The 12,404-nt window shown below is 38.3% G+C and overlaps 1 protein-coding gene across 1 annotated transcript in view; it reads left to right on the forward strand.

Annotated features, from left to right (window-relative positions):
• The first annotated feature begins 809 nt into the window (after positions 1-809).
• The window catches only part of grik3 (glutamate ionotropic receptor kainate type subunit 3), a 148,416-nt gene continuing 136,821 nt past the window's right edge, over positions 810-12,404 (forward strand). The window contains exon 1 of the mRNA XM_055209467.2: positions 810-1,190. Within this exon, the coding sequence (XP_055065442.1) occupies positions 1,088-1,190 (103 nt within the window). The 5' untranslated portion in view covers positions 810-1,087. The remainder of the gene's footprint in view (positions 1,191-12,404) is intronic.

The raw sequence follows: 12,404 nt of genomic DNA on the forward strand, positions 1-12,404 counted from the left end.
CAAGTAATAATAATAATAATAGTAACAGCAACCCAACTATTATTATTATTATTAATAATAATAATGCTTGATAATTAACAAGCTATATGGGATTTTATTTACAAATAATTAAATCAAATGCATTTTCGTCTTGGTTTAAAGAAGTTAGAAAACTGTTTATCCTTGCAGAAGGTTTGTGAAAAATAAGCTAATAAAATATTTCAAATCTACATTTTGTGTCCATATTTTTGCTCACATCACCTGGCAAGTAGCTGTTTAATAAGTGGATTATAATACAGCCAGCAAGTTGCTTCTAATGTTCACCCTGTCTGCTGGCTGTACATTATCCGCACCATAATGAGTAAAACATTTATATCTTTTAACATATATCAGTATTTGGTATTTCCATTTTTATATATCAGTATTTTGGTAGTTTCATTTCATGACAGCAGGCATACACAAACCCTGATGATCCATCTGATTTGACACGATTGCGCAGAGCATCATATGTGTTGTTTTAGTGAAAATCTGACATTTTGTGCAAATCAACATGCTCATTTTAACAAATCTGATTGCTTTTATTTAACTCAGAATGTGCAGAATTTGATGCGCCTTGATTATTTTTCTGATAGCCATAAAACTTATTGCTTATTTGCATGTTGAAAATGAAGAAAATTCAAAATCTTGAATAATTAAATGCCGATTCGTTGGTTCCTCACAAGAGTTTGTTTATGGGAGTGTGTGAAGGAGGAGACTGGAGTGTAACGTGAAGAGTGTTGCTCCTCATCCAGAGTGACGCGTGACTCCAGGCCGGTTGTTGCGGCAGCATCATCTGTAGGAGGAGGAGGAGAAGATAGAGGGGGGATACAGGGGGTACAGAGGGGTACAGGCACTCCTGCAGGCTCATTCCAGTAGCTCACAGGTACACGCGCACCGATCCGGAGCTTCGTCTGACTCGCGCAGCGCGCGCGCACGCACTTACTCACCGAAATTAATAAATTAAATAATGAATAGATCGAGCGCGTGTTGAGACCAAGTAGAATGAGAGTCGATGTGTCGCAGTCACTGAAGATTTGATGTTTGGACTTGTTTGTGGAGGTTTTCAGTCATGACGAACAGACGGGAATATGAGGAGTACTGGAGCGCGAGGATGCTCGTGTCTCTCCTCTGGATTCACAGCTCGGTCGGGATGCCGCATGTCATACGGATCGGTAAGAGAGTTACTCAAATCACTCATCTTCATCTGCCCTGGATCTCATACCTCTTTTATACGTCTACAAATGTTATTCTTTTCCTAATATAAAGTCTGTTTGCTGGGAGTGAACGCATATGCATTTGATGCACGAGCTGTGCGTCTTCATGTGAAACTTCACACAGCAGCTGTGATCCAGTCAACAATGAGCTGAAGTTTGTTTGTACAAAATATGAGATTTCTCGCAGTCTGACCAGATCATGGAGACAGAAGCCCAATATAGATCAATAGAGTTTTATGTGCACGCAGATGACTTTTGACAGGCGGTTCGATATCATGCAGAAAAACGCAGATATGAATGCCATTAACATGTCCAGCAACCCACTAAAACAAGCAACAGATGTGTGATTTTACACTCAAACCTGTTCAAATGCGCATATGTTTACTTCAGTTCTTTAGTTTAGCACTATATGTAGGTTTGGAAGAAATGCAAATGACTTTAATGTTAAGCTGCTTAAGTTTGTACTGAAATGTTTGTCGGTGTTGGTCAATGTTTTAGGTTTTCCCCCCACATGTTCTGCTTTTTATGTCAGAGCGGCTGTGATTGATGACTGTGGCTTTGACTTCAGTGACATTGTGCTGAAGATTTGTGATTTTTGACAGCTCACATCTATGTTTTTGTTGCTGCGGTGTAAATGGAAATGTTTTCTTAACAGTTGCTTTAATATTTCCACGGCACATTTGAAACAAACAGAATGTGACAGGTCCTGTTTTTCAACTGACACAACCGAGTCAAATCAGCTCTTAAATGAAGTCTTGCTGTGGCATCTCTCTCTCTCTTTCTCTCTCGCTCCCTCAAACAAACATACATGCATACACGTTTTGCAGTTAAATAAAAGCCGAGCACATTTGGCGTACTTTTGAAGTGCTGCCTGTGTGAATGGCTTGTGTTTATTTGTTTTCCTTCCATGCGAAATTTGTGCAAGAAATCAAACAAAAGGCTTCATGCACGATGGCATGTGTAAAGGCTTTCGGGTCCACCTTGCGCCCACCAGAGGTCTCACTGTTCACCGATGGGCCGGCATGTGGTTTTGTTAGCTCTCTACTCCCCACATAGTAAGCATCGCGCCATGGAAATTCATTAGGGGAGGCTTCTGTTGAAAGCGAGAGGGGAGACTGTGGAGGAGACGGAGAGTTAGTTGCTATGCATCCACTGGCTCAAGTGTTACACCATCAACATGGCTTGTGTAATGGTGGGCATCCACGGTGGACGGGGCTCCATTGATTTCACTGTTTTAACAACGCGCTACTCAGAGGCCAGATGGTCGATCAAACTCACTCCACAAGACAGTAAATGTCGAGGGAAAAAGCGTTTCTGCTGTGCCTGTGTGTGTTATTAGCTGTCTTGCCCTCCTGCTATGAAACCAAAATGGGAACTGCTTTGAAAAGCACATTGCGGTAGCTCATTACAGCATTCTGTTGTATGTTTGTGCTACAGTTTTGGGTGAAATCTTTGTTTCTGACTGCTTTGACGTGAGTGAAATGTGAGAATATTGTTTAGGGTATCAGGAAGGCTGGACTATATACAAACGCATCACCAGAACTTGAAATAAGAGAAGAATGTCTTATACACCATGTACACTATTAGGACTGAAATGACCTTCACCTGGTTTCAATGTGGTCACATTTTTTCGTGACATTTGACATGACAGTCGTCCTATCAGTGCAGAGCTCTGCAGGTACAAAAACTTAAACCCTCAAAATGTTTTGACTTTGGGTCTCGTTTGTATTTAGTACTGTAACTCAAATATTTTACCATTATATATTTTACCTCTCGGGTGTGCTTGAACGTCTCTGCAGCCAATCGCATTTGGCTCATATGTGTGTGTGAACATCTCAGCCAATCGCATTTGGCTCTCACGCGCTTGCGTGTGTGAACGTCTCCTTAGCCAATCGCATTCCACTCGTGTGTGTCTGAACCAGAGGTCACGTTAACCGAAAATCTTTGACAAAATATCTCAGAAATAACAGAAACTAATTAGAAAGGTACAGACAAGAAATCTAATAACAGTTAATCTGCCTTGATGCGTTTATTACACACACAAATTTAGTTCAATGCAGATTTTACGTATTTGTTGATTTTTTTAATTGCAATATTATTTAGTGATTTTGATTTGTTCATATTTGCCTGTTCAGGCACAAAGGTCACATGTTTTACCGCCTCCGCTGTCACATTCATTCATCTGCTTCATGTGATGTTAATCATGTAAAGTGATGCACAGTGTCTGTTCATCTTTTCACAAATAACATAGTAAGTGCATGATTAAAAATGTGACATGTGAAGGAAAACAAAAGCTATTAGGTGTTATCATTAAAATATGAAATGATGGATAATGATTGATTATGATTTTACAACCCTGTCCTTCAAAATGACAGAGAACGAAAAGTCTAACTCGACCTCAGGCCTCAGCGTCTGCGCAGCCAATCGCATTCTGCTCGCGTGCGCCTAAAAATCTCTGGATGTCACATACTGGATGTGTCTTGAAAAATAAAAACATCTGATTGACTGCCAAGAAATTTTTTGTAATCCTAATTTGAAGGAATTGACCTTATATCCTGTGACCTTCAGAGTGGATTGTTTTGAATTAAATTACTATTTGCTTGTCTTGTTGTGAAAGCGAATTCAAACAGTTACAAGCATAAGGAATTATTTTAACCCAATATGACCTAAAACAAACAGTGAGGTTGGCTATAAAATCCTTTTTTTTAAATACAATAAAATGTCTTTATTATATATGTTTTTTATTTGCAAAATGAAGTTATTTTTAAAAAAAGGTTTGCTTTTAAGCCTGTGTCATCTCCTGTTTCGTTTTCAATGAATTAAATAAATTGAAGGCATTTAAATGAGAGAATCAGCGCCAGAGAAAGATTTATTGAAAAATCAATTGCTTTATCTACCTAAGAGTTACAATCGCTTCATTACAGCCAGTTAATCATTCTTACACCTGATTTTATGGCACTTGTATCTGTTGTTTTTTCCCAGTTACAGTTTTCACTCTATTTTAATTAGGATGTTATTGAAATCCCTGTATTTCACACATTTTTATAATGCATAAAATCTTCTTTTACATCATATCTATTAAAAAAATGCTTTTGACATAATAAGCACATGCTAGTTTCTGATGATGTGTCTCTTAAAAGCGTATACGATGACTGAATTTCTGCACCACAGGAAGCAGAGATAAATTTCTAAAGAAGCTGACAACAGGAATCGCGTCAGTTCTCCCGCGTAAAGATGGGCGTCAGTTGCTGAGTGAAAAGTAATTTTTCATTTTTGTGCAAATTTGATGTATAAGCTGTCGTGTTTGTGAGCTCGAACCGAATTTCCTGACAGCGACCCGGGGCTGGCGAGTCGATGCTCAGCGTGCGCGACAGGTCACAGAAGGGTTCAAACACGCATGCACACACACACACAATGAATTGTGTATTGTGTGCACAGTGCACATGCAGCTGTGTGATTTCACTGAAGCTTGTTGTACGCTCTTCCATTTCCCGAGTCAGCACACTTACGGCCTGCCGATTAGCTTCAGTGGTGGTAATGAGAGCGAACAGATGTCGGTTTTGTTGAAATCAAATGCTCTGTACTTTCTTATTTCAAATCAGTGTCACTCGGTTATTCTGGAGCTGACATCTACACACACACACACTTGCCGCATAAACTCGATATATGTACACAAAAGATTGTAATGAAAAGGAACCAAATGGTGCATAGTGAAATGCACTACATAGCATGATTTGATTTCATGTTAATACAGCAGACAAACTGAACCTTCTTCCCACACAACATTGAAGCATAAATTTAAATCTGTAGATTGAGCGTAATTACAAGAATCTGAGGGCATTGACATCTGTAAAGGGGGTTGAGAGTTGCTCTTAATAGCAGACATTGAGTTTTGCAGTGATTACCAGTGTGTTATCTCATCACAGTCAATCCTCATATCTGCTCGAAACAGACAACATTGTGACAGCATGAAAGCTTTACATTTACTGTTGTTGTTTATTAGTGCACACTTTCCTCTCTGGTTGATCTCATCTTGGCCAGAAATCATTTTCACCAATAGCCGAATAGCTATTTAGGCATTTGTAAAAACAATGGCTATTTTCCAAGTCACACATCAGATGATCTCGTCCCAAACTTGCCATTGGTTAAAGGATTAGTCAATTTTCTTGAAAAAATCTAGATAATTTACTCACCACCATGTCATCCAAAATGTTGATGTCTTTCTTTGTTCAGTCGAGAAGAAATTATGTTTTTTGAGGAAAACATTTCAGGATTTTTCTTCATTTTAATGGACTTTAATGGACCCCATCACTTAACATTTTTAATGCAGTTTTAAATTGCAGTTTCAAAAGAATTTAAACGATCCCAAACGAGGCATAAGGGTCTTATCTAGTGAAACGATTGTCATTTTTGACAAGAAAAATTCAAATATGCACTTTTAAACCACAACTTCTCGTCTATCTCTGGTCCTGTGACGCGGCAGCGCGACCTCACGTAATTGCGTAATGACGTGGAAAGGTCAAGTGTTACATATATGAAACGCACACTTGCGGACCATTTTAAACAATAAACTGACACAAAGACATTCATTAGTATCATTCGACATACAACAACATTGGAACAGTCCTCTTTCTCAACACTTGTAAACACTGGGGCGGAGTTTCGCATACGTCCTCCGTGACCTCTTGACGTGATGATGTATTACGTGAGGTCGCGCTGGTGCATCACAGGACCGCAGATAGACGAGAAGTTGTGTTTTAAAAGTGCATCTTTTTTTTCTTGCCAAAAATGACAATCATCTCGCCAGACAAGACCCTTGTGGGATCGTTTAGAGTCCTTTGAAAAACCTTTTGAAACTGCAAGTTTAAACTGCATTAAAACTTGGGGTGTTTGGGGTCCATTAAAATGAGAAAAATCCTGGAATGTTTTCCTCAAAAAGACATAATTTCTTCTCGACTGAAGAAAGAAAGACATCAACATTTTGGATGACATGGTGGTGAGTAAATTATCTGGATTTTTTTAAGAAAATGGACTAATCCTTTAAGGCTTTGGGGTTGATTAAAAAACGTAAAGACGGTGAGCGCAATTCAAATGCTACATATTTCAACCTTTAAAAGCTTATAGTTATTTCTCCGTATTATGAATTTAAATCATCCAATCACAAACTAAAATGATTATACTTCATTATTTCTGTAATTTAATGCTGATAATTTTCAATAATATTTAAGTCAATACATTGATTGTAGTAAAATCAATTATAGCGCATATTGCTAGATTTTGTAAATACCACCTGTTCAATTCCCAATGACTTCAGCAAGAGACATTACTCTTATAAACATACATAGACAACGCACTGGCCGCTGAATCGTACAGCAATGCCACATTGCACTGCTCAAACCACCCTCCCCCCTCCAAAAAAGCACCACCGTTCACTTCTAAGTGTTTTAGGATAATCTTGACCTTCACGATATAGTGGCACCATTGGCAGGACACAACGACTCCATGTGGCATCTGTGTGTGTCTTTGCATTGTTAATATGTTTAAAGGAAAACTTCTGTACCGTAACATGTAATATTTAAGGAAAACACCACCTTTTTTCAATATTTTACTATGTTCTTACCTCAACTTAGATGAATTAATACATAGCTATCTTTTTTCAATTCATGCATTGTACAGCGCTTCATGAAAGTGTTAGCATTTAGCCTAGCCCTATTCATTTCTATAGCTCCAAACAAAAGTTTTATTTTGTGCCACTATACTTACTCGTGTAACTACTCATGTAACAGTCTTTAAATAGAAAAAACATGGAATTTTTTGGTGGCTTTTAAATTCATCCCTGTTTGGATCCTAAGGAAAGAATGGGGCTAGGCTAAATGCTAACACATTCACGAGGCACTGCACAAAGATTAAGTGCACGCATTGAATAAAGATAGGTATGTATTAATTCGTCTAAGTTGAGGTAAGAACATAATAAAATATTGAAAAAAGGTGGTGTTTTCCTTTAATATTACATGTTACGGTACAGAAGTAATTGGATGCAGTCCTGTTGACTTAAAGACGTGTCTGTATGTAATCGCACGATTATAAAGATCAAGGCAAAATGCACAAAATTAAATGGAAATAAATGAACAAATATCCCACGACAGAGACCTAATTCACTGACACGCAGGGTCTTCCCTTTCACCGCGAGCCCTTTACTGTTTTCAGAACAGATGGTGTTTTCATATCACACTACAACACGTGTGCTCGTCAGCGTTAGGTCTTACGGGAACATATGTTCTTTATACTAAATAATAAGATGACTAATCTTACACCGATGCAAACATAACTCTCCTTGGATGATGGCCAGTGGGCCAGAATCAAATAACACTCTGTACTCAATGAGCCCGTCTACAGAGACGCTGTGCGGTGTCCCTGGATGTGTGACCTTCCAAATATGACATAGTTTGTCAGTGTAGTAGTTTTGTGTGTGTGTGTCTCACTCAGTTTTTGTATCGGGAGGTGACACACCAACAGACAGAATCAAATTTCATGTTCCACCATTTGTCTTTATTATGTGCATCCGATTCCCACTCGCTCCCGTTAGACGGCCTCTGCTGGGAAGTCAAATAGAATTAACCCATCCAATTGGGAAAACTCTTGGCTTTTTCCTTCGCTGTCATAGGTCACATCGACATGCAGAATGCCGGACAGCCAGGATGAGACTAGACTGCATTACATCGTTTCTCAGTCATTCAAGTGACAAAATAAGCAAGCAAACGCCGCCGCGTCCGGCTCAAACGGCAACTGAATAGCTGCCGCGTCTCGGCCTTTGAGAAGCTCTGAAAGGAGAAGGCTGGGCCAGGCAAAGCTTGGGAGATTCTTATTTAGTTTGTTAATTAGCTCGAACCTTTTGATCCCAATTTAAAAACCTGCCACGTTGCTGCGCTCGCCTCTTTTGTGCACTGCCCCAAGCAAAATAAAACTGAGCCTATTTCCCCCTTGCTTTTCAAAAAGCGTGCCATTCAGCTCTTCACATCCCCCCTCCCGTTTGATGAGAGCCATTTATCCTTCTGCAGACGTAGCCGGTGCCTCTAGAAACAAATGTAAGGGTACGGTCACCCGCTGCAATAATAACACAATGGCATTTCATCAGGCATTGATAACATTAAGTTATAAGCAATTATATGCAAATGTCAACCTAACATGAGAAATATTTTACTTTATTAATGTACTATAATAAAAATGTTTGCCTTGTTTATCCACCACATATGAGGTAAGCAACAATGCTACATATATATATATATATATATATATATATATATATATATATATATATATATATATATATATATATATATATATATATATATTATAGGCTATAGATAGTGTCTTTTTTTAAAATAGTTTTCAATAGTTTAATTGAGCACTGCTGGAACTCAGTGTGCCAAATTAGTCATGCATAAATAGCGTGGCACTCCTTTATAGTCTCCATCAATCATTAAAGATATTAGATGTTCTTGTTTTTCACTGTATCCGCAACAAACCCAATAAATTGAGCTCACGTGGTGTCGTTTGCATACACAAGTAGTGAAAAAGGCAGTATTTCTTTTCAAGTATGAACGGCATCTTGATCTAAGCAATAGCTTCCTCGCTTAACTCGTCCCGCAGCATCTTGTTTTCGTCAAGAGGGCCTATATATAAGGTATGCGTTACTGTCCCATCAGCAAAAATTATGATCACAAAATACATATTTTTCAAATAATACAAATAACTTATTTAATATAATGTAATGTAATGTAATGCCATAACATAACATAACATAACATAACATAGCATAACATAACATAACATAACATAACCATATTATGTCCATGCTAAATATGATTCTTTCATTTAAAAAATTTTAATGATTACATACTCTTTATGTTAAATTATGTTTACATATGACCAGCTCACATTTGTTTATGATAATTTTTGATCTTGACCATGATTTTTTTTCTCCTCTTGATAAGTTATATCCAGATGGCAGACATTATTAGATTTAAAACATAATTACCAAACTGAAGCAACCATTTTGACATAGTACGGCATAATTGAACGATATAAAATAAATAATACTGCATCAAGGCACTGAACTGCACAAACATTTTAGCACAAAACACAAAAGTGCCTGTACTGACAGACAATCATTCGCACAATGTTATATCTCAAATTTATGGGAGTTTTTTTCTGCCAATTTAAAGTAAATTAAAATAATGATAAAAATTTAAACCAGATTCACCATTGCATTAAAGAAACTGTATGTTCAAAAAATGTATTTTATTTACATGGTGATAATGGATATTCCCTGTCAAATTGAAAAATAAAATGCAGTTGATGATTTGACATTTTCTTTTCACTAAAATTAAAAGGCAAACATGACAAAGAAACAGGAAATTAGGGTTGTGCCGATAGACCATACTACCAGACGATAGTCAGTTATATGGCCGATAGGCGAGCCTTCGTGACGATAGTTTGCATGTTTGCACATTATAGTTTTAAATTATTATTATGCTATTATTATAATCATCATAGTTTTACACTAACATTCCCGCATAACCCACACTTGCAACACCAATGTGCACTGCATGCTTTTCCTCGCATGAGAGAGCTTGTGGGCTTCTCCTCGCACCTGAGCTTGTAATGCACGCAGCTCCTTGCATTAGAGAGGTTGTTATGCACGCCAGAGTTTAAAAACAGTGAGTGAGTTGGTGCCGCTCTCTGCAAGCAAGATATTTCAGAGTGCTTGGCATCAATGACGCGCTCGAATTAATGGCATTAGGTTTAAGAAGGTTGAGGTTTTTACAGTGTTGCCAGCTGCCCTTAATTAGCTTCTGTTTTTTTATCAACCAATCCAGTGGCTTTTCATAAATTAGTAGAAAATGAACAAATAAATAAATGAGTAAACTATTGCCCACCAATCACACCCCCCCCCAATATTATTGTGTATCAGCGATCTCACATGTGGGCGATAGGATGATCTCACTATAGGGCACCCAACACAACTGGAAATACATCTTAACAAATCTTAATTGAATAACCATGCCTTATGTTGCGTTCAGACCAGCCACGGTAGAGGCATCAAGCGCAATGTTAAGTCAATGTAACTTGGGAGGGCTCGCGGCGCGAATGATGCGTTTAGTGCAGCGTAGTAGACGCGATTTCGCCTCATTCCCGCGTCTCGTTTGTGCGAATGGCGTGATTTGAGTGTTGCCGCGGGAAACGCACAAGTTGAACATTTTTAACTTTGGCGTTAACCAATCAGGAGCTTGCTCTAGTAGTGATGTGATTACAGGAAGCAGGTTGCAGAAGCCCCTCCTATGACGCAAATTTCTGCGTGAATGTCTTGATGACTAGAGTTTCACACACGGCTTTCACGCGCAAATGAAGAGAGTAAACTCAAACTGTTCAAGAGGCAAACTAGACGCGTATTTGACACCTCAAATGTAGCTGGTGTGAACCCACGGTTAGAAGAAACATTTTTGGTTCCTTAAAGAATCATTCAGTCATAGGTTCTTGAAAGAATAATTTCTTTCATACCTTTTTGTAGTGTGAAGTACCTTTTTTCTTTGTATGCTAAGGGTTGTTTATGGAACCATACAGGTTTATCTATGGCATTTTGAAGCAAAATTATTTTTAAGATTGTAAAAAGTTCAATAAATTGTGCTTAATAACTGGTTTAATTATAAGGGAGTTCTTGGAAATGTTCCTCCCCGTAAGGGGTCCCTGGCCCCAAAAAGTTTAAGAACCCATGTTTTATGGTATGCTGTAGTTTGCTGTTTACCAAATAATTTAGTCTAGTAAATACCTAATGGGGGGTTTCCCGGAAAGGGAAACTAGTCCTAGAATAAAATAAATGTAAGAGCTGTCCAAACTGAAAACAACTTGCACTGACATATCTTAAAATACATCAGGGCCCTTTGTTTTGCCTCAAAATGCACACAAATGATGTTTTAATTAAGGCATTTTTATTAAAACTAGTTATATTACCTAATTAAACTAAGGTTTAGTCCTGGCCTAAGTTAATCTCTGTCCGGGAGTGTCCCGTCTGTACCATGATAAAGATTTTACTCTATTATTATTGTAATAGGGATTTTACAATTGAGCTAATATTTAAGGAAAACATAAAAAAGAAAATGTAAATGTGTCCTGAGCCAGATAAAGCAGCTTTTAGGTACAGAAATGTCCCTCTGGAATCTGCCATAACCTTCACCGTCTCTGAATGTATAGAAATGCTGTGTGGTCTGAAGAAATGCTGTCCCATGAAGAATTGCTCTCTTTTGTTATTCTGACAAACAGCCCGTTGGCTCGGGGAAACTGGGCACTCATGAGCTTCATTGGAGGAATGCTTACAAATACCTGGCGGTCAGTTTGAAGTTGTTGGAACTTATCTCCGTGTGAGTTTTCTTAATTGGCTTCGGTTGGTAACTGCTAGCTTGTGCGCTAGAGGCATGACGTGAGTTATTGTGCTCATCAGTTCATTGGCTCTTCGAGAGGTCTGTGGAGGTCAACCACAACTTAGCTGAACGAGAGGCACCTTTGAATTCCTCTGAAGTAACAGCTCTTTTCTCCAGTGTCTCCTTTGTCCCTTTGAGACTCTACAAGTGCTGTAGAAAATTTCTGGTTATGGAGGCGTCCACTCGATGAAGAATATAACCATTCAACTTCAACGTACCCCCACTCAATGAATTTGGCACCAGCTCACCTGTTCCCTCTTCTCCTAAAGTATCTTCTGAAAGATCTACACACGACAAATATCATACAAGGCTTGCTTTATAAACTAAATAAGTCATTGCCAAACTTATCAAGTAAATAAGCTTTTCATGGATCCATTAAGTATGATCTCTTTTTACCTCTCTGTGCTTGTGTGAGACAGGGGAGGTCAGGGAAGGAGCAGAGACTACTGACATTTAGTTTATTCAGTGGTTGTTAACCACAAAAGCCAAAAGAGCCACTTGTTCTGGAAGCATGTCATCTGGATGTAGATCTGCAGCATGGCTACAGAAGTGATGTGTGATACTATATGTTTTATGTATCTCAGGTTTTTATATTGATCTTGCCTGAAGGAGAAAAATAATTGAAGCATTAAAGATCGAATGAAAAAAGGCTACGTTTGAGAATAACGCTGAATGCACGACAATAGTGTTAAAA

This window comes from Misgurnus anguillicaudatus, chromosome 10, assembly GCF_027580225.2.
Source record: "Misgurnus anguillicaudatus chromosome 10, ASM2758022v2, whole genome shotgun sequence".
NCBI classification, from domain to species: domain Eukaryota; kingdom Metazoa; phylum Chordata; class Actinopteri; order Cypriniformes; family Cobitidae; genus Misgurnus; species Misgurnus anguillicaudatus.